This window comes from Oryctolagus cuniculus, chromosome 17, assembly GCF_964237555.1.
Source record: "Oryctolagus cuniculus chromosome 17, mOryCun1.1, whole genome shotgun sequence".
Lineage (NCBI taxonomy): Eukaryota > Metazoa > Chordata > Mammalia > Lagomorpha > Leporidae > Oryctolagus > Oryctolagus cuniculus.
The window spans coordinates 25,092,196-25,114,046 of NC_091448.1; the positions used below are offsets into that span (position 1 = coordinate 25,092,196).

Sequence of the window (21,851 nt, forward strand, 5' to 3'; positions counted from 1 at the left end):
CACCCCTTTACCCCCATCCCCTCACCATTCACCACCTCTACCCTGAGGCTTATTTGGAGAGGAATCGAGAGGTGGGCAGAGCCCCTAAGGCAAGCGCATCCTTGAATCTTTACCTGGGAATTATCAAAGAAAGACCAGATTCCTGGTTTGGACTTTCCTAGCAGGTATCCCCCAGGCAAAACACTCATTCTGCTAGAACAGGAAAACATATTGCTGGCACACAGAGGTCTGGACTTTTCTTTTTAATGTTTATTTAAGAGGAGGAGGAGAAGGAGAGAGAGACAGCATGCATAAGAGAACACTCTCATCCTATGGTTCACTCCCCAAATGCCACAGTGGCTAGGACTGGGCTAAAGCCAAAGCCAGGAGTCAAGAACCCAGTCCATGTCTCCCCTGTGAGTGGCAGGGACACAATTTCTTGAGCCATCACCTGCTGCCTCCCAGGGTGTGTGTTAGCAGGCAGCTGGAATCAGGACATGGAGCCAGGACTGACACCCTGGCACTTCGGTATTGGATGCAGGTGTTCCAACTTTCGGGTTAAGCATAGGTCAAATGCCTGCTGTGAAAATTGTATTAAGCCAGTGTTGCAGGAAGACTCAACCCTGAATTCACATACAAAGGACACCAGTAATGGAAGGAAGTGGATGGCTCGACCTGCACAGGTCCCAACAGGTGACCGCAGCCAGTGCTCTTTGGCATGGTGCTGAAAGATGCTTGTTCTACAGAGGAAGTACTCCGAGAAAGTAGGGACTAAGGAACGCACTGTTTAGGAGGTGAGTTGCACGATGCCCATGGGTTTACCTGTATAGAGTTATCCAGCAAAACACAGCACAGCACTGGACCAGTGGCTAAGTATGGTGTTTTCCTAGAGGCGTCTTTTTTCCTAGTAGTAGCTATTGCAATCATTTCGTCTCCTAGAACATAGTATATGAGCAATGATTAATGATATTGCTATTCAGAATTAAAATTGGGGAATTACTACGGCCAGTAGTATATCAGCACACCTCAAAAAGGTTTGTGGTGGGGCGGCTGCTACTGTGGTGCAACCAGTAAAGCTGCCACTTGCAATACTGGCATCCCATACTGGAGGGTCTGGTTTGTGTCCTAAGTACTCCACTTCTGATCCAACTTCCTGCTAATGTACCTGGGAAGGCAGGAGAAGATGACCCACCTGCTATTCTTGTGGAAGACCCAGATGGAGTTCCTAGTTCCTGGCTTTGGCCTGACCCAGCCCTTTCTGTAGTGGCTATTTGAGGAGTGAACCAACAGAAGAATCTATCTCTCGCTCTCCCTCTGTTTTTCAGATAAATAAATATTTTAAAAATTAAAAAAATATTGTACCGTTTCCCAATTTTTTGAACATCACAAGAGAAAGGAGGGAAGCCAGTGACTGAAATCCTTAGACTGAAGGCCTAAGTGTGGATAAAATGGAATTCAGTGAAGAGATGCTCAAAGAAATCTCAGTACTGCCCTGCATATGTGAACCAAGTATCCCACGAGTCTGAGCTGATTGTTGCGGTCAGAGCCCTCTGCTGCAGGGAAGGAAGCCCCTGTGGGCACAGGGTGAAGGCAGCTGGCAGTTATGTTTATGATTTAGTCCAGTAATGACGTGAGCCACACAGCGCTAAGACTCAACCTAAACTAGAAGACCGGACGTCACTAGGAGACTATCTTTCTGTTTGTTTGTTTTTTAAAGATTTATTTATTTACTTGTGAGGCAGAGTTACAGAGAGAGGGAGAGACAGAAAGAGGTTTTCCATGCACTGGTTCATTCCCCAAATGGCTACAAAGGACAGAGCTGGGCCAATCGGAAGCCAAGAGCCAGGAGCATCTTCTGGGTCTCCCACGTGGGTGCAGGGGCCCAAGGACTTAGCCCATCCTCCACTGCTTTTGCAGGCCATAGCAGAGAGCTATTTTGGAAGTGGAGCAGCTGGGACTCCAACCGGCACCCATATGAGATGGCAACACTGCAGGCGGCAGCTTCACCCACTATGCCACAGTGTGGGCTCAACATATCATCTCTTATAGATTATTAACAATAACCTACAAATGATGTCCCTGATTGTACCCTTGTCCCCCACCCACCCCAATATTCTGAGTCATCATTTTAAAAGATAGGTCAGATTATGTTACTCCTCTACCCAAGCCCTCTATTGGCTGTTTCACTCGGAGTAAAAGCCTAACTTGTTACAAGGCCAGGACTCATAAGCCCTGCCTCCCCTTCCCATTGCCCCGTCACAGTCTCTGATTTCATCTCCAGGGGCCCTCCCTCTTGCTCCCTCCTCTCCATTCAAACTGGACAACGTGTCAATCATGCCACACAACCTTTTCACTAGCAGTTCTTCCTGCCTGGAACACATCTCCCTGGATAACCCCACAGCTGCCCTCCCCCTGCTCCTCATCTCTGTTCAAATGTTCACCTCCTCCGCGAAGTCTCCTACTGTAGATAACTGTTTTTCCTCTGGTAGTCTTCCCTATCTTCCCTTTGTGGAATGGTCTGTAGTTTCACTACCATGAAAATACGTGTGGGTTTCTTCCTCTGTATATTTATCCTATTTGGGGCTTGCTGCCTTTTCTAAACCTGAGGACTCATGTAAGTCCGCACATTTTCCAGCTGTTGTGTTGTCAACCATGGCCGCCTTCCCATTTCCTGTTCTCTCTCGCGGATGGTTGACAGGGATGTTAGGTCTCCTGCTGCCTTCCAGGTCCGTTAGCCTCCTGCGATGGATTTTGGGTGTCAACGTGACTGGGCTGAGGGATTCCTGGACGGCACGGTGTCTGGGTGTTCACGCAGGTATCTGCAGACTGAGTGGGGAAGACCCACTCTCCGTGTGCGGAGGCGAAAAGGCGAAAAACGAAAAGGTGGCAGGAAGGGCACTCATGTGCGTCGTCTCTCAGGTGCAGAGTGGGAGCGCTCCATAGGTTTTTATCTTTTATTTCTCTGTGCTTCATTCTGAATCATTTCCTCAGATCCATTTTTCCAGCCTGCTACTTCTTCCTTCAGCTATGACCAATCAGCCGTTAGTCTATTAAGTAATTTTCCTTAATTTAAATGACCAGTTTCAGGAAGCCGACAAGATGGCGGAAGCGGAGCCCCAGAAGCAGCGGACCTCCGGCAAGTTTGCTTCCCACGACGCGGACCTCCGAGCAGCCGCACAGCGCCCCGCGGCGGCGGCACTGAGCCGGGGCCTGCGCCGGAAGCCGCGCTCTCCACTGACGCGCCTGCGCAAGGCCAAGAAGGCGGGGCCTCCCACCGAGAGGCCGGAAGCGGGGGTGGGGGACACCCCTGCTGGGTGTGGTCCTCCTGCTGTGGGTGGTGGGCGAACCGGGCTCGAGCTTCACGCTGGTGGAAATCACGGCCGAGGTGGTCGGCCACTACCTAGGCAAATTCTCCATCACCTACAAGGCTGCGAAGCATGGCCGGCCCGCCACGGGCCCACGGGGCTACGGGGCTACCCACTCCTCCCGCTGCAGCCTCTCGGAGCAGCCTGCCCAGCAGTAAAGGCACACACGTTTAAACAAATTAATGATTTCTCATGTGTAAAGTTACATTTACTTTCCTTTTTAAAATTTTTTAGTTTGTTTTCTCCTACTTGAAAGGCAGAACGACAGGAAGAGAAAGATAGTCCGCCTGCTGGTTCACTCCCCAAATCCCCATAACAACCAGGACTAGGTCAGGCCGAAGCCAGGAGCCAGGAACTCCGTTCAGGTCTCCCACTCGGGTGGCAGGGGCCCAGGTACTTGAGTCCCCATGTGCTGCCTCCCAGGAGGAACGAGCGGGAAGCTGCTTGGGGAGCCGAGTAGCTGAGGCTCAAACCTGCACTGTGCTACGGGGGTGCATGTCCCAAGCCGTGCCTTAACCTGATGCACCACACTGCCTGCCCCTCGCTCCTTTTTCAGTTCTACAAGTTCTTTTTTTTTTTTTTTAAAAGATTTATTTAGGGGCCAGCGCTGTGGCACAGTGGGTTAAAGTCCTGGCCTGAAGCACTGGCATCCCATATGGGTGCCAGTTCTAGTCCTTGCTGTTCCTCTTCTGATCAGTTCTCTGCTATGGTCTGGAGGGGCAGTGGAAGATGACCCAAGTCCTTGGGTCCCTGCACCCACGTGGGAGACTCCTGGCTCCTGGCTTTGGATCCGCGCAGCTCTGGCCATTGTGGCCATCTAGGGAGTGAACTAGTGGATGGAAGACCTCTCTCTCTCTCTGTCTTGACCTCTCTCTGTAACTCTTTCAAATTAAAAAAAAAAAAAAGATTTATTTAATTTATTTGAAAGAGTTACAGAGAAAGAGAGCTCTTGCATCCACTGTTCACTCCCTGGGCTGGGCCAGGCTGGAGCTAGGAGCTTCTTCCAGGTCTCCCACATGGGTGGCAGGGGCCCAGGCACTTGGGCCATCTTCCTCTGCCTTCCCAGGTCATTAGCAGGGAGCTGGATCAGAAATGAAGCAGCCAGAGAAGTTCTTCAACGTGGCTATGATCACATGAAGGGTAAGTAGATGACCTTAACTAAAACCCAGCAGCCATAACTTTAATCACTACACATAACTGCTTTTGTACTTGTCATCTCAGGGTTGTATGAATAGTATCTGAAATTCTTGCCGCTTGTTTGCTGCTCTCTGCTCACTGGGGTTTGCTCCTCCTTGGAGATCATCTTTCCATGACTGTGGCAATCCTGCACTCATCCAGAGGAGTTGACATGGTTTCACCCAGGGACATCCCTGGTCTAGAACCGCTTTATGCCGGCTCCTTTGCTTGTGCATTCCTGGACCACAGTGTATAGATTTAAATCTAAAACCAACAGGGCCAGCACTGTGGCACAGTGAGTAAAGCCACTGCCTGCAGTACTGGCATCTCATATGGGCAGCAGTTCGAGTCCTGGCTGCTCCACTTCCCATCCAGCTCTCTGCTGTGGCCTGGGGAAGCAGTAGAAGGTGGCCCAAGTCCTGGGGCCTTTGCACCCACGTGGGAGACCCAGAAGAAGCTACTGGCTCCTGGCTTCAGATCAGGACAGCTCCAGCCATTGCGGCCATCTAAGGGGTGAACCAGCAGATGGAAGACCTCTCTCTCTGCCTCTGCCTCTTTGTAACTCTGCCTTTCAAATAAATAAATAAATATTTTAAAAATAAAAAAATAAAAATAAGTAAATAAAACCAACATAAAGGGCCCGGTGTTTTGGCATAATGGATAAAGCGGACGCCTGCAGTGCCAGCATCCCATATGGGCACCAGTTTGTGTCCCGTCTGCTCCACTTCCTATCCTGGGAAAGTAGCAGAGGATGACCCAAGTGGTCAGGTTCATGCCACCCACATGGGAGACCTGGAAGAAGCTCCTGGCTCCTGGCTTGGGCCTGACTCATTCTCAGTCCCAGCCATTGTGGCCATTAAAGTGAACCAGAGGATGAAAAATTCTCTCTCTCTCTCTCTCTCTCTCTCTGTGTGTATGTGTGTGTCTCCCTCTCTCTGTGTAACTCTGACTTTCAAATATAAAAATAATAAATCTTTTAAAATAAAGTAAAACCAACAAGAAAAAAGGGCTGGTATTGGGCATAGCAGGTTAGGCTGCCCCTTGCAATGACGCCACCATCCTATATTGGAAGCTGGTTGAACTCCTGGGGGCTCTGCTTCTCATCCAGCTTCCTGACAATGCATGTGGGAAGGCAGCAGATGGTGGCCCAAGTTCTTGGGCCCCTGCCTTCATGTAGGTAACTAGGATGGAGTTTCTGGCTTCTTTCTTTGGCCTTGCTCAACTCTGGCTATTGAGGCCATTTAGAGGGAAAGCCAGTGGATAGAAAGTCTCTTTCTGCTTCTCTTTCTCTCTCTCTCTCTCTCTCTCTCTCTCTCTCTGTCACTCTGCCTTTCAGATAAAGAAACAAATATTTTTTAAAAAATAAAACCGGGGGCTGGCGCTGTGGTGTAGCTGGTAAGGCTGCTGCCTGCAGTGCCAGCATCCCATATGGGCACTGGTTTGAGTCCCAGCTGCTCCACTTCCCATCCAGCTCTCTGCTATGGCCTGGGATAGCAGTGGAGGATGGCCCAAGTCTTTGGGCCCCTGCACCTGCATGGGAGACTCAGAAGAAGCTCCTGGCTTCTGGCTTCAGATCAGCGCAACTCTGGCTGTTGGGGAGTGAACCAACGGATGGAAGACCTCTCTCTCTCTCTGACACTCTTTCTCTCTCTGTGTAACTCTGACCTTCAAATAACTAAATAAATCTAAAAAAAAAAAAGAACCAACAATTCTGTTTTATTAATACTTAAAGCCAAAAATAGGCAGAAAAATTGCTACCTCCCTATTGATGGATTTTTTTTTCTTTCAACAGAGTTAGACAGTGAGAGAGAGAGACAGATAGAAAGGTCTTCCTTCCATTGGTTCACCCCCAAATGGCTGTTACAGCTGGTGCACTGCGCCAATCCGAAGCCAGGAGCCAGGTGCTTCCTCCTGGTCTGCCATGTGGGTGTGTTAGACCCTCTGAGTGAGGATGCTAACACATCGAGAGGCACACCCCAAAGACTCAGAGTCCAGACCGGCTGATGCAGAAGCAAGAGGATTTATTCGGCATCTGCGCAGAAGGGCCTCCTGAACTCAGGAGTCCAGAGAGCGCCCCCAGCACAGAGCCACACGGTTTATATACCCGCAGCGACCAATCCGTGAGCTGATCATGTGAAAGGCATGCGCCTTCTGTCCAATCCGTGAGCTGATCATGTGAAAGGCATGCGTCCTCCATCCAATCAGTGAGCTCATCATGTGAAAGGCATGCATCCTCTATCCAATCAGCTACGGGATCACATGGGAGGCATGCACCTCGTCACCATTTTGTTGTTTACTTCTTCAGCAGTTCCTTTCCCTGTCAGCGTCATCTTGTTCACCCTGAGGGGGACGACGTCTCGCTCCCTTCGTTCCCCTGGAGGGAGAGCAGCGTCCCGCTTCCCACACCATTATCTGAGTATTAGGAGGCATACAAAACAGGTTAGGTCTTAGCACAGCCAGGCGCAAGTGTCTCAGCTAGCTAAGCATAGGGTCCCTTATTTTTATAGCTGCACCTAATTTTAGCTCTGGGGGAAAAAGTTTAGGGCTATAATTTTTAAACTTTAATTTTATTTGGGGCAAAGGTGACTTCTTATTTTTAATAGCATTAGCTTAAGTCACTCCATCTTGGTTTGATTTTAAGGTTCTTCAGGTGCAGGGCCCAAGCACTTGGGCCATCCTCCACTGCCTTCCCAGGCCACAGCAGAGAGCTGGACTGGAAGAGGAGCAACCGGGACAGAACTGGTGCCCCAACCGGGACTAGAACCTGGGATGCTGGCACCGCAGGCAGAGGATTAGCCAAGTGAGCCACGGTGCCGACCAAGGATGGATTTTTTTTTTAATTTTTTGATCTGAGTTACAGAGAGAGAGAAAGAGAGAGAGAGAGCGCCAGTGGTTCACTCCTCTGATGACCATAATGGCCAGGGCTGGGCCAGGCTAAAGCTGGGAGCCAGGACACAAGAGCTTCATCTGGATCTCCCATGTGGGTGTAGGGGCCCAAGTACTTGGGCCAGCTTCTGCTGCTTTCCCAGGCCGTTACCTGGGAGCTGGATTGGAAGTGGAGCAGCCAACACTTGAACCAGCACCCACTGCGGATGCCAGCATGGCAGGCAGTGTTTTTTTGTGCTTTGCCACAGCACTGGCCCCTGGATGGATTTTTAAGATCCTCCTTTCAAAGACTACATCCTTTTAATTTTTTTTTTTTAATTTAAAAGTCAAAGTTACGCAGAAGAAAGGCAGAGAGAGAGAGAGAGAGGTAGAGAGAGAGAGAGGTAGAAATCTTCCATCTGATGATTCACTCCCCAAATGGCTGCAACAGCCAGAGCTGCACCAATCCAAAGCCAGCAGCCAGGAGATTCTTCTGGGACTCCCACACAGGTGCAGGGGCCCAAGGACTAGGGCCATCTTCTACTGCTTTTCCAGGCCATATCAGAGAGCTGGATCAGAAGAGGAGCAGCCAGTCCCGAACCAGTGCCCATATGGGATGCTGGTGCCACAGTTGGAGGATTAACCTGTGCCACAGCACCAGTTCCCATCCTTTTAAATTTTTGATTGACTTTATTTTATTTGAAAGGTAGATAGAGGCAGAGAGATCTTCCATTTTCTGGGTCACTTCCCATATGCCTGCAACAGCCAGGGCTAGGCTAGGCTTGAAGTCAGGAGCCAGGAACTCCATCCAGATCTCCCAAGCATGGGACAGGACCCAAGTCCTTGAGCCATCAGCAGGAAGCTGGAATCAGAAGCAGAGCTGGAGCCAGCGCCGCGGCTCACTAGGCTAATCCTCCTCCTTGTGGCACCGGCACACGGGGTTCTAGTCCCAGTCGGGGCGCCGGATTCTGTCCCGGTTGCCCCTCTTCCAAGCCAGCTCTCTGCTGTGGCCAGGGAGTGCAGTGGAGAATGGCCCAAGTGCTTGGGCCCTGCACCCCATGGGAGACCAGGAGAAGCACCTGGCTCCTGCCTTCGGATCAGCGTGGTGCACCGGCCGCGGCGGCCATTGGAGGGTGAACCAACGGCAAAAGGAAGACCTTTCTCTCTGTCTCTCTCTCTCACTGTCCACTCTGCCTGTAAAAGAAGAAGAAGAAGAAGAAGAAGAAGAAGAAGAAGCAGCAGCAGCAGAGCTGGGATTCGAACCAGACCCTCTTGTCTAAGATACAGGTGTCTCAACTGCTGTGCCAAACGCCTGCCCTAGCTATAGCCTTTAGAGGATCTTTATTTGGAAATTTCTGTTCCAATTCTCCATCCCGCACAGACCCAAGCCGTTCTGTCTCCATGGGGGCTGAACACTGAAACCACCTGATTTCCCTGGCTGACGGCCCCTTCCCCAGCCCCTGTGCTCCCAGCCCCGGCAGCTGCAGTGCAGAATTCCATGTCTACTGCTCCACTCGTGCATTCTCTGTGTCTGAGGTCCCTAAGGACTTTCTTTACTTTCTTGAACGCTCAGCTCTGCATTTAAAGCTAGCAGTTATCAACATCCTCCGTCTCTCCCCTTCTACGCAACAGCCTCCCCCTATAAAAGCTCTCTGTGTTGTCACCATAGCTGTGACAGAGTCCTTCATCACCAGCTGGGGAGGTGTTGGGTTGGACTGGGGAAAATTGGTCATTTGGGTATAATCTACAACACCTAGCTGTCAAAAGTATAATTGTCATCTTCTACGTAGCATTTTCATGTGCTGTGGCAGGAGGATTTTCAAAATACTGAGTCTAATAATATCACCAGAAATGGGAGCGCCACAGTCTGACCTGAGCTCTCCCCCCAACCATGGCATGGAGACATAAGGTTGGAACCAACTTCCCTTTGTGTTTTTTATCTATTTAAATTTTTTAAAAAATTATCAACATGCGATACTTGCACATTTTTATGGTGTGCAGTGCAATATTGCACACATGTATACAGCATAAACTGAGCAAACCAGGATGACCACCCCCTTCCCTTATCTTTTCTTTGTTTGGCACCTACCGGGCTCCTCTCCCAGGTCTGCATACAGAACATGACGCATTATTGGGAGCTATACTCGCCTCACTGCTGCGCCACACTGAGACCTAGGACTGCTCTGTTGTTGTATCAATTATCCCACCTCCCTCTGTCTCCCCTGCTCCCACCCTTCTCAGCTTCTAGAAATTATTGTCCTAAGCTAAGGTGGACTTTTCTTAACTTCTACGGATGAAGGAACCTGTGGTGGTTTCCTACCTGTCGTCCGGTGCGCCTGCGGTAACCGCATCCCCGCCTTCACCCTTGGTCCGCCCAGCTGAAGCACACACATTCATCCTCAAAACCCAGCTTTGTTTTCCCCAAAGCTCTTCCTTGCTTCTCTCCGGTTGAAGTTAGGTCCTCCCCTTTTTGTATTTCGTTAATAATTTTATTATGATACTGATTAACGTAATGGTTTTAATTATTTGTTTTTTTAATTTTTTGCATATTTTACTGAATGCTTCCTATTTTTCATCTGTCACTTCAAAACTGATTCTCTAAGAAAGCTGATACATTTTAGTGTCCTATCTGTATTATCTCACTTTTCTGAAAATTTAGCTTCTTGTTTCTGACTTAATTTGCCTCAGAGGCCTGTTTAGCATAAGAATCAATGGCTAGCTTTCCCTGGAGCTGCTCACAATGGAGTAAACCTAGGTGACTGAATTTCCTCAGCAAGGCACATTGCTGAGAAAATTATTTAGTTTTTAAAGAATTTTTTTTTTTTCATTTTTTGACAGGCAGAGTGGACAGTGAGAGAGACAGAGAGAAAGGTCTTCCTTGCCGTTGGTTTGCCCTCCAATGGCCGCCCCGGTGCGGCCGGCGCACTGCGCTGATCCAAAGGCAGGAGCCAGGTGCTTCTCCTGGTCTCCCATGGGGTGCAGGGCCCAAGCACCTGGGCCATCCTCCACTGCACTCCCTGGCCACAGCAGAGAGCTGGCCTGGAAGAGGGGCAACCGGGACAGAATCCGGCGCCCCGACCGGGACTAGAACCCGGTGTGCTGGCGCCACTAGGTGAAGGATTAGCCTATTGAGCCACGGCGCCGGCCTCGAACTGGCCCCTATATAGGATGCTGGCACCACAGGCAGAGGCTTAGCCCACTATGTCACAGCGCCAGCCCCTATATGGTTTTTTAAATATGTATTTTCCATGAACTTTTGAAGACTCCTAGTACACTGTACTGCCAGCACCATGAGCAGTGCATGGAATATGTTACATACTTAAAAATGTTTCTTGAATTGAATTCCTGAAGTCAAAGTTAAGGAATAAGGCTCGAAAGAAAGAAAGAGGTGGGAGCAGGCATTTGGCCTAGTGGTTGGGAGCCCTTGTCGCATGTGAGACTGCCTGGGCTCCAGCTTCTTGTTGGTGCTGGTCAGGGAAGCCAGTGGTGATGGCTCAAGTGACTGGGCTCCTGTCAACCAATCTGCACAAGATTCCTGAATTGAGTCCCAGGCTCCCTGGCTTGTACACATCTGAGGGAATGAACCAGAGGATGAGAGCAGTCTCCCTCCCCCCCAAATAAATAATGAGAGAGGATCTGAGCTAAGACTTTAGGTGAAAGAGATGGGTTTTGAAATTAGAATCCAAAACGCCTTAGAAAACCAGGGCCTAGGGGCGGTTAAGCCACCATCTGCTCTTCTCGGCCCTGGGGGGAACAAGCCAGCCGCAGACAGAAGTAGCACAGAGGTGCTGGGGGCATGGTCTGTCTCAAATTGGGATGTTTTCTAAAGGAATGATAACTTATATTAAGTGGGCTCCGTGTGGGGAAAACCTTCAACCTCAATTTACTGCAAAAATTTCTGTGAAACAGTGACATCAAGAACATTCCACTACGGCACAGTAACAGCATCCCATATGGGCGCCAGTTCGAGTCCCAGCTGCTATAGCTATAGCAGTCCCTCTCTGCTGTGGCCTGGGAAAGCAGTAGAAGATGGTCCAAGTCCTTGGGCCCCTGCACCCGCGTGGGAGACCTGGAAGAGGCTCCTGGCTCCTGCCTGGCTCCTGGCTTCGGATTGGCCTAGCTCCAGCCATTGCAGCCATCTGGAAGTGAACCAGTGGATGGATGGAAGATCTCTTTGTCTTCTCTCTCTCTCTCTCTCTCTCTCTGTAACTTTGTCAAATAAATAAGTCTTAAAAAAAAAAAAATCAGGACCTGCTGGCTTATTATCCACAAGTTCACCCTTTGCCCCACTTGTCAAAAGTATTTGTGCCTTCCCAGGAATCCTCAGCTTTGCGACAGAAGCTCTTTGGCCTCCTGGAAGCCAGCTGCTGTAACTCCCAAGATATCAGGCCTGGACTTGAAGCTTCCCAGCCACCTTCCACTTCACACATCCTCCCTTGGTTCACCCAGACTTTCTATATCAGTAATAAAAAATGCATGGCCATGACACTATCACATTTACTCTTTGTAACAGTCCTGCTGAAAATGCCATAGCCCCATTTTTTAAAAAGATTTATTATTTATTTATTTAGAGGCAGAGTTACAGCCAGAGAGAGGGAGAGACAGAGAGAGGTATTCCATGAGCTGGTTTATGCCTCAAATGGCCCCAGTGACCAGTGCTGGGCCAATCTGAAGTCAGGAGCCAGGAGCTTCTTCTGGGTCTCCCACAGTGGGTGCAGGAGCCCAAGGACTTGGGCCATCTTCTACTGTTTTCCCAGACCACAGCAAAGAGCTGGATCAGAAGTGGAGCAGTCAGGACTCAAACTGGCATCCATATAGGATGCCGGCACTGCAGGCAGCGGCTTCACCCGCTATGCCACAGCACCAGACCCAAACATGGAGTCTTAGAGCAGTCAGGAAACTTGCCTTAAATCACACAGTAGTAAGTGGTAATGCCAGGATTTGAATCCTGCTTATTGAACTCCACAATGTACATTCTAAACATGACACTGAACTGCCTACTTTCCAGTAGGTCACAGGATAAACTTGACAATTTTGAATGGATAGTGATGTGTGACAAATATACATGTGAAAAAAAAAAAAAAAACACACGTACACAAAGCCGGGAATGATCCACATGAAAATATAAATTGTTCTACATCAGTAACGGAAAGGACCACAAACACGTGCCTGGCGTTTGTATTTCTGTAAGGTGGGTAACATCAACCCTATTTTATAGATTCGTCAGTTTCACAAAACTGTTAAAAGAGCTTGTGCTTGCGGCCTGCACTGTGGTACAGCAGGTTAATGCCCTGGCCTGAAGCACCGGCATCCCATATGGCCGCTCCACTTATGATCCAGCTCTCTGCTGTGGCCTGGAAAAGCAGTAGAAGATGGCCCAAGTCCTTGAGTCCCTGCACCCGTGTGGGAGACCCGGAAGAAGCTCCTGGCTCCTGGCTTCAGATCAGTACAGTTCCAGCCATTGCGGCCAATTGGTGAGTGAACCATCAGATGGAAGACCTTTCTCTCTCTCTCTGCCTCTCCTCTCTGTGTAACTCTGATAAACCTGGGTTCAAACAAGAACTTTACTTTTTGAGAGATACTCTGTAGAATGGGGAAACCTGGAAAGAGAAGCTGGTGGTAATACCTACACCCCCGAGGACTGTTGTAAGGGCTAAATCATATGCAAAGGCAGGTGTTTGGCATAGTACTTCAAGTCCTGGCCCTGCTTCCAATTCTAATTTCCTGCTAATGCACACCCTGGAAGACAGCAGTGATGGCTCCAGTAGTTGGGTCCATGCCAGCCACGTGAAGACCAGGAAGGAGTCTCAGGCTCCTGGCTTTGGCCTGGCCCAGCGGTGGCTGTTGCAGGCATTTGGGGAGTGAACCAGTAGATGGATGATCCCCTCTCTATGTCTGTCTTTTAAATAAATAAATAAAGCTTAAAATCATACAATAAGTGAAAGCACCTATCAGGGTGTTTGTCATTTGGAGGGTCTCAGTAAATGGTGTTTACAAGACTAAAGCCCAGAGAGACTTGGTAATCTCTTGGCATTACATGCCAGGTGCATGGCGAGACATGATAGGAATGCAAGTCTGTGGGATTTCGGAACGCCACTTTCCATTACCCCACGCTGGCAGGATATTTTAAGGCCCTGTACAATCTTAAGATGTTTTCCTAGGAGTACAGAGTTCTGCCTTACCAGATTAGTGTACTTTTAAGTGTTTTTCTACAATAAATTTAATACATACTCATAAAATGAGTCAACCTTACATCACCCATAGTAAACTATTAATATTTTTTTATGTTCTTCTAATCTTTTTCCGCCTGTATTTTCCACAGTGCCTTACATGGTTTTGCGTTTGCCATGTCCTACAGCAGAGTCTCTCAGTAGGAAAGTTCACACACATGGTTTCACTTCATGTGTTGTTTCTGCTTATTTCACCAAGACACAGTAATGTATTTAACCATTTACCGCAGCTGGGACATTTACTTGTTTCCAATTTCAATAAACTCTGCAAGGTGCTTCCTTTTAACAGAATCCTTGCATTTCTGATCATTTCTTCAGGGTAGGTTCCTAGAAGTGAAATTACTGGGGAGCCGGAGCCACGGCTCACTAGGCTAATCCTCCGCCTTGTGGCGCCGGCACACCGGATTCTGTCCCGGTTGCCCCTCTTCCAGGCCAGCTCTCTGCTGTGGCCCGGGAGTGCAGTGGAGGATGGCCCAGGTGCTTGGGCCCTGCACCCCATGGGAGACCAGGAGAAGTACCTGGCTCCTGCCATCGGATCAGCGCAGTGTGTCGGCCGCGGCGGCCATTGGAGGGTGAACCAACGGCAAAAGGAAGACCTTTCTGTCTCTCTCTCTCTGTCCACTCTGCCTGTCAAAAAAAAAAAAAAAAAAAAAAAAAAAATTACTGGAGCAAAGAGGGTGGAGAGCTTAAACGCTCTCAATTACTCAAGAATCAAGAATCGCTAGGTCAAAGGGGATGGCTCATTCAAGGCCTTTGAATAAATCTTGCCAAATTGCTTTCGAGGAAGGTTTTCTAATTCATACTTTCACCAGCAGTTGCAGCAGACACCCTGGCTTGTGTTAGCAAGAATCCCGTTCTTTCAGTAAGGGCGAAATGGGTTTAAACTTCTAGTCCTCGTAATCAGAGGCAGAATATTTTTCTCTGCAATTCACACTTCTTCCTTAGTGAATGGCCTGTTCCCATCTTTTGCTCTGGTTTCTCTCTCGGGTTATTGTTTTACAGTTATACCAAGTACATTTTAAAACATGACGTCGGGGCCGGCGCCGCGGCTCACTAGGCTAATCCTCCGCCTAGCGGCGCCGGCACACCGGGTTCTAGTCCCGGTCGGGGCGCCGGATTCTGTCCCGGTTGCCCCTCTTCCAGGCCAGCCCTCTGCTGTGGCCAGGGAGTGCAGTGGAGGATGGCCCAGGTGCTTGGGCCCTGCACCCCATGGGAGACCAGGAAAAGCACCTGGCTCCTGGCTCCTGCCATCGGATCAGCGCGGTGCGCCGGCCGCAGCGCGCCGGCCGCGGCGGCCATTGGAGGGTGAACCAACGGCAAAGGAAGACCTTTCTCTCTGTCTCTCTCTCTCACTGTCCACTCTGCCTGTCAAAAAAAAAAAAAAAAAAAAAAAAAAAAAAAAAAAAAAAACATGACGTCGGGCCCGCAGCCCGCGGCGGCTGAACACCGGCAGAGCCCCACTGCGGCACGCCGGCCACTGGGGAACCCTCATTCCCCATGGCGGAAGCAGAGCCGGCCACCAATCACCGGAGTGGGAACTGCGGCAAAGGCGTCGGCTCTCCCGCCAGGGGAGCAACGTCTCGCGGGATCTCCGCTGTCCTTGGGGACTCCCACCTGACTACAAATCCCAACATGCAGCGCGCCCCGGCGTCTGAGCGCCCGAATGGAGGCTCCGGGCCAAGGTCATGTGTCTGTCTGCGTCAGACGTCCGGTCATCTCTCCCACGCCTTTTTTCTTCAGCTTCCACCTTGGTCGCCATTTTGTGCGGGAGCTGGTGGAACCCCTGAGTTCCGCCGACTCTATGGTCCAGCATTTCAGGGATCGACCAATCGTAGCCCAGACCTCGGAGGGAAACTCCGCCTTTACCCGCATGGAGGCGGGGATTGCCACGAAGCTCCTGTGGAGAGAGAGGAAGGAGCTGAGGAAAGCCAATAAGGAAGGAGGAGTTGATGACGCTGCCCAATGGGAACGCGCGAGGATTGCGGCCAATGAGAGTGGAAGGAGCCCGGGACACGTGGGTGGGGGAGCTGGTCGCTGCGACCAAGGGCTAACGCTGAGAGGTGAGTCAGTCACCTTGAGCGGGGCGAGCGCTGTGGGCCGAGCAGGGGCTGCAGGGCAGTGGGAGTGCAGGTGACTCGGGGCCGGGAGCCAGCGGCCGGCAGGCTCGTGGGCTGGACGGTATTTCCCCCAGGGCTGGGAGAGGCAGGGGAGGCTGTAGCCTCATCCACTCGTATTAAATGACCAACGGTAATGAGACTAACTGCCCCGGCTGGGGCGGGTGGAGGACAGCGGTGTCAGGTGGGCAGGAGACCGCAGCATCTGCCCGCTGTCTGCCTCCAGTCTTCCCGGGAGATCTGCCCCTTTCGCCACACTGCCCTCCTGGGGCTTGGGCCTCCTTCCTTTACTTCCGATCTCGTGGCTTTCCCTGTGCACAGCCGCCGCGCAGACAGTGGAGGACCCGGGAGCCCGCGCTGCCCCTCTGACCTCTAATGCCCTCCTCTCTGGGACTCGGTGCAACGAAGGGAGTGGTCGAGGGAGGGAGAGCGGGACGAAGGGGACGACCGAAGGTCGCACTGTGAGCAAACAGCCAGGCTCTCCATGTCACCATTGCTTTTTTATTTTTTCCCCTCTGTAGACTGAAACAATGCAGGCCACCGGGTCGCTACTCATTTCTCCAGCTCTGGTAAGCTGCGGGGCCGCTGTGATGTGGGCGTCAGGCATGCGGGAATGAATGAATGGAGAGCGGCTTTGACGTGGGGGTGTCCTTGTGCTTGGGGGGAGGCTGTAGGCTGTGATGCAGGTAACCCCTGTTTGCGTGGGGCTGTAAACCAAGCTCTCTTGGCTCTGGAATGCTGTCAGGGAGTGTGGATCTGACCTTTACCCCCCGGTGTGGCTTGGGGGCCCGCTAAGGGTGGTTCTCAACCTTGGCTGTACGTTGGACTCATCCCGGGAGCTTTTGAAAACCTGATGCTCAGGCTGCACCCTAGATCATTACAGCGGGCCCTGGGAATGAGGGTGGAGACCAGGCATATGTTTTTTGGGATTTTCCTTTTTAAGGACTTCCCAGGTGATTCTAGTGTTGAGCAGAATATTTCACGGAGTGGAGAGCCCCACTCCACTCAGGGTGTGTAGCTGTATCCTGGCCGGCCTTACCCCAGCCCATCCCCCCATGCCTTTGGTGATCTGCACCTGGTTTGATATTAGTGTGGGTTCCTGTTCCATTCTGGGAAACTGATTTGAGTCTGTGCCCCTTAGGTGGGCGGTTTGGTGACAGTTGCCACTGCTGGCTGTACCAGTAGTAGAAGCAGGAATAAATGTGTTGACCTTGAAATATGCCAGACTTTTTCTGTTGGTGATGATGTGGTCAGTTTTGACAAAAACTCTGCAATCGGGATTTATTTTCTTGCCTAATGTGGAGGGATGTGCCTTCTGAATTTTCCAGGTCCGCTGTTGTACCAGGGGCCTACTCAGGCCTGTGTCTGCCTCCTTCCTGAGCAGGCCAGAGGACTTGCCTAAACAGGTAAGGAAGCGAGGCCCTTTGAAGAATCTCCCCAGGTTTAAGTGGGAGGTGCATTAGAGAACCTGTGGTATTCCATAGTTTGAGGGCCTGGAGGTGAACCGTGTAGGCTGAGAAACTTGCAAAGTGAGGTTTGCCTAACCCACACGATTTCCCTAGCTCCGTCTGAAAACAGGCTAATTCAGGCCTCCCATGGCTCTGTACTTAATGGCTTGCCAGTGGTTTCAGAGCGGTGGTGGGTGGGGTGAGAGCGTGGAGTCGGCCACCCGCCCTGGAGCCTCACTGTCTCCTGCTGTCTTGCCTCCCTTCACTTCCTGCCAGCCTCCCTGCAGCAGCTCCCCACTCCAGGTCGCCCGGCGGGAATTCCAGACCAGCGTTGTCTCCCGGGACATCGACACGGCGGCCAAGTTCATTGGTGCTGGGGCCGCCACAGTCGGCGTGGCTGGCTCAGGAGCTGGCATCGGCACAGTGTTTGGCAGCTTGATCATTGGCTACGCCAGGTCAGTTTGGGGTGGCTTAAAGCGTCGCCCATGTCAGTCCCACCCTGTTGCGGCGGCGCCTTCAGGTCGATTGCGTCCACCTGCTGCTGTTCTCCAGCAGCCTCTGCGTCCGAATTTTAAAAAGTGTGTCCACTCGGGGCTCACTCCAACTTGGCGAGGTGTTATTCTGCTCACCTGTCCCGGTCCCCAGGAGGTGGGCAGGCTAGGCCCTCTCCCAGTCGGCACACACCCCACTCCCCCGCCCTTCCTGTCCCCGGGCTGTCATGGATCTCTGTCCCCGGCAGGAACCCGTCTCTCAAGCAGCAGCTCTTCTCCTATGCCATTCTGGGCTTCGCGCTGTCCGAGGCCATGGGGCTCTTCTGTTTGATGGTCGCCTTCCTCATCCTCTTCGCCATGTGAGGCTCCATGGGAGTTGGCCACCTGTTCCTGCTGGTTGGACTCCATGCCGATCCTGGTGCTGGAGTGCGCTGAACTTTACCATTAAACGACGTTTCTCTACACCCACATGCCCGTGCCTCTGTCCTTTGACCTTGGGGAGGGCCTTGGTGGGAAGGTGTGAGGTGGACTGTGTCAGCCAGTTCTCAGGCTGAGCAGGAGCATGGCTAGGATGACAGGGACAGGGAGGACCCTTTCCTCTCCCAGGAGGGAGGTGGACTTGTCTACGTGGTGATCCTGGGGGGGGGGGGGGGGGCTGTTTGTCAGCTCCACTGCACGGATATGTGACATTGTTGAGGGCTTCATTTGCACTAAGCGCTATAGCAGGTGTTTAGAGATTTGTTATCTCCACCACCCAGTGAATTATAAGGACTGCTCTTCATTGTTGGCAAAGGAGAGACCCAGGGCTTAAGGAGGCAGAATGACTCCTCCAAGGTCACAGACCTGGAAGGTGGCAGAATAGGGGATTCTAAACCTATGACTGCCCTGTTGTGCCATCTATTTCCATTTGTATCACCCAACAATTAAGGAGGCGTAGATAGGGAAAATTAGTCCCAAAGAAGTTGTACAAGTTAAAGGTGGAGAGAGGCCTCTGCTTGCCCGTATGTAGCCCCACTTGTTTCATTTTCATGAGTGTCTGAGTGTTCTCAAATAAAGCAGATAAGGTACACCATCCCTGTTCTTGGAGGATTTGTAATCGTGTTGCTGAGGATAAAAAGGGTGCTTCTGGGAGTTGTGCCAAGTAAGAGATTGCCCAGAGGGCTTCCCGTAGCATCTTCCTCGTGGTCTCGAAGTCTCCACCCAGGGTCTCCCTGCTTGGCTAACATGGAACTGATAACCCAGGTAAGACAGAGCTAAACGGACAGGTCAGCACCAACTGCTCTTCTAAGCCCTGGCTAGAGAAAGCCAGCCGTGGGTGCCGGGGGGCATGGTCTGTCTCAGATTGGATGGTTTCCAAAGGAATACTAACTTACATGAAGTGGGCCCCATGTGGGGAAAACCTTCTACCTCAATTTACTGCAAAAACTTCTGTGACACAGCAACACCGAGAACATTCCTCATTACTGTTAGAACTCCTTCCAATGGAAAGGAAGTAGCAGCGTAGGTTAGTTAAAACATCCGGAGAAGGCCTATGTAGAACGTAGACAGTCGTGCAGCTGCTGAGGGGCTGCACGTCTTCCTGAGGGCCTTGGGGAGGGAAAGAGGTAACAGGTGCTGGCGGCTGGGCATGGGCAGGGAAGAAACAACAGCGAACAATAGCCTGTGCCATCAGGTAGGTACCGGAGCTCTGTGCCATGTTCCAAGAGGAAAAAGGCAAGGCGGCTGCCGTCAGTTGTAACAACATAGGCCAACATTCGAGCACTCGTGTGTCAGGCACGGTGCTAAGCATGTCCCACAGTGAACGTCCAGCATCCCTAGGAAAGCGTTTTCCAGGAAGGAACCAGGGAGGCATCCTGCGTGGTTGGGGAAACCTGGATTCAAAACTCCAGGCTCTGTGTTCTTATCATTATGCTGACCTAGCTAAGGTTCTGACAAGTTCCATGACTTGCCCAAGGTCAGACAACAAGCCAAGGTTCCAATCCAAGTCCTGACTTGCAACAGTCAAGGCCTTTCTACCACAGGATTTCTCAGCCTTGGTATATCAGGGGCCAGAGAATTCACAGCTGTGCAGAGGCCCTCTTGGGCAGTGTGTGGGGTACGGGGATCCCTAGCCTCTTCCCACCAGCTGCCCCCAAGTACCAACAACTGCTGACAATGTCAGATCCTACCAACTGTTCCCTGGCTGAGTGGCAAGATCACACTATTAAAAACCGGTCTGGGGGTGAGGCTGTGGCGTAGTGGGTAAAAGCCGCTGCCTACAGTGCAGGCATCCCATGTGAGCGCCTGTTCGAGTTCTGGCTGCTCCACTTCCAATCCAGCTCTCTGCTATGGCCCAGGAAAGCAGTGGAAGATGGCCCAAGCCATTGGACCCCTACAACCGCATGGAAAGACCTGGAGGAAGCTCCTGGCTTCGAATCTGCACAGCCCACCCATTGTGGCCAATTGGGGAGTGAACCAGCAGATGAAAGATCTCTCTTCCTCTCCTCTCTGTGTAACTGCCTTTCAAATAAATAAATTTAAAAAAAAAAAAAAACAAAAACAATCTGCTGGGTCCGGCACTGTGTAGCCGGCTAAGCCTCAATTTGTGGTACAGCATCCCACATGGCGCCAGTTCCTGTCCTGGCTGCTCCTCTTCCAATCCAGCTCTCTGCTATGGCCTGGGAAAGCAGTGGAAGATGGCCCAAGTGCTTGGGCCCCTGCACCCATGTGGGAGACCCAGAAGAAGCTCCTAGCTCCTGGCTTCTGGCTTCGGATCGATCCACCTCTGGCTGCTGCAGCCATTTGGGGAGTGAACCAGGGGATGGAAGACCTTTCTCTGTCTCTCTGTAACTCCATAAATACATTTTTTTTTAAATCTTTAAAAAATATAAGTCTGCCATAAGCTCCTGCTTGCCAGCCTCTTCACCCTAAGTAACACCTTCTAAGCTGCCCACAGCAAACCAATGATAGCAGTTGAAATGGAGCCCAGGAATCTCCAGGCCAAAGAGAAGGAATGGCACTGAGGTTGAACTTGCAGCCAATGTACTGCCAAGGGAGCAGTGGATTAACTGGTAATGCTGTTACACAAACGGAAGGCTGTAACCCTTTGGGATGTCACGCTGGCTTCCTGGCCAGGTCAGTACCCTCCAGGGGTAATCAAGGAACATCCCCCAAGGAATGTGGTTACATCTTCCAGTGAAGTTCTAGGAAACTGGTTTTTTGTTTTTGGAAGTTTTTTGTTTTTTGCAGAAGCACAGATCTATACACTTGCTCACTCCCCAAATGTCCACAACAGCCAGGGTTAAGCCAGGCTGAAGCCAGGAGCCTGGAACTCAATTCTGGTCTCCCATGAGGGTGGCAGGACCCCAGGCACTTCACCTGCTGCACCCCAAGGTGTATACTGTCAGGTAGCTGGAATTGAACCCAGAACTGATGTGGGATGCCAGAGTCTTAACTGCTTACACCAAACAGCCTTGGAATTGAATTGCAAATGCGATGGTAAGCCCAGGGAGTCCTCCAGGGTCAGGGGAGGATGCTGGCTGACCAGGCTAGTTGGTCCTTGGCATTGAGGCTCTACCTCAGGTCTGTGGACTGGTGTGGGGAGCAACTCGGACTAGACTAAGTTACTCGAATTAAGACTTATTCTATGCATCTGCTCTCCCACAATATGGCGCTGAGAAGGGAGTAAACAGCTTCTACACAGCTGCCTCTCACCAATTTGATTGAGCTGCAGGAGCTGATCTTGCTCCTGATTGGAGGAGAGCAGCGTACTCGGCGTGTGGGTAGCAGAGTTGGGATTGGTGGAAGAGGACTATAAAGGAGGAGAGAGACAACATGCACCAGGAACATCTACCTGAGGAACATCTGAGCAGCCCCCGAGAGAGCCGGCCGGCCGGCGGTGTACCACTCCCCCGCGGAAGTGGGGAAAGTGGCAGGGGGCACCGCCCTTCCACGGAGGTGGAAGGGACGGCAGCAAACCCGGGAAGGGCCGAGCAGACAAAAGAACAGCGCAGGGTCCTGTGTCGTTCCTCCACGAAGAGGGGGAGCGACATAATGGTGCCGTGACTCAGATATGAAGCTTAGGAGGGATAATGGTGCCGTGACTTGGATAGGAAACTTAGGAGGCATAATGGTGCCGTGACTCGGATAGGAAACCTAGGCAGGGTTTAGTGTCGTTCCTCCACGAAGAGGGGGAGCGACAGAC

At 51.3% G+C, this 21,851-nt stretch overlaps 1 protein-coding gene across 3 annotated transcripts; it reads left to right on the top strand.

The window, feature by feature from the left end:
- The first annotated feature begins 15,344 nt into the window (after positions 1 to 15,344).
- Positions 15,345 to 18,136, top strand: ATP5MC1 (ATP synthase membrane subunit c locus 1). 3 transcript variants are annotated; one of them, XM_008271336.4, is made up of 5 exons: positions 15,345 to 15,675; positions 16,251 to 16,298; positions 17,058 to 17,135; positions 17,454 to 17,632; positions 17,917 to 18,136. In XM_008271336.4, exons 2-5 carry the CDS (start codon positions 16,260 to 16,262, stop codon positions 18,029 to 18,031), a joined length of 411 nt encoding a protein of 136 aa, XP_008269558.1. In that variant the 5' UTR covers positions 15,345 to 15,675; positions 16,251 to 16,259; the 3' UTR covers positions 18,032 to 18,136. The 3 variants fall into 3 exon arrangements, with proteins under 3 accessions (XP_008269558.1, XP_002719355.1, XP_051680849.1); XM_002719309.5 differs by having other exon boundaries at positions 15,635 to 15,745; XM_051824889.2 differs by having other exon boundaries at positions 15,663 to 15,793.
- Positions 18,137 to 21,851: the final 3,715 nt, after the last annotated feature.

What these genes read in the sequence shown, in the direction of transcription:
- ATP5MC1 (XM_008271336.4), top strand. Translation starts at nt 16,260, where the DNA reads ATGCAGGCCACCGGGTCGCTACTCATTTCTCCAGCTCTG. An exon ending in CAGAGGACTTGCCTAAACAG is followed by an intron (nt 17,136 to 17,453) that starts GTAAGGAAGCGA and finishes ACTTCCTGCCAG; the next exon opens with CCTCCCTGCAGCAGCTCCCC. An exon ending in TTGATCATTGGCTACGCCAG is followed by an intron (nt 17,633 to 17,916) that starts GTCAGTTTGGGG and finishes TGTCCCCGGCAG; the next exon opens with GAACCCGTCTCTCAAGCAGC.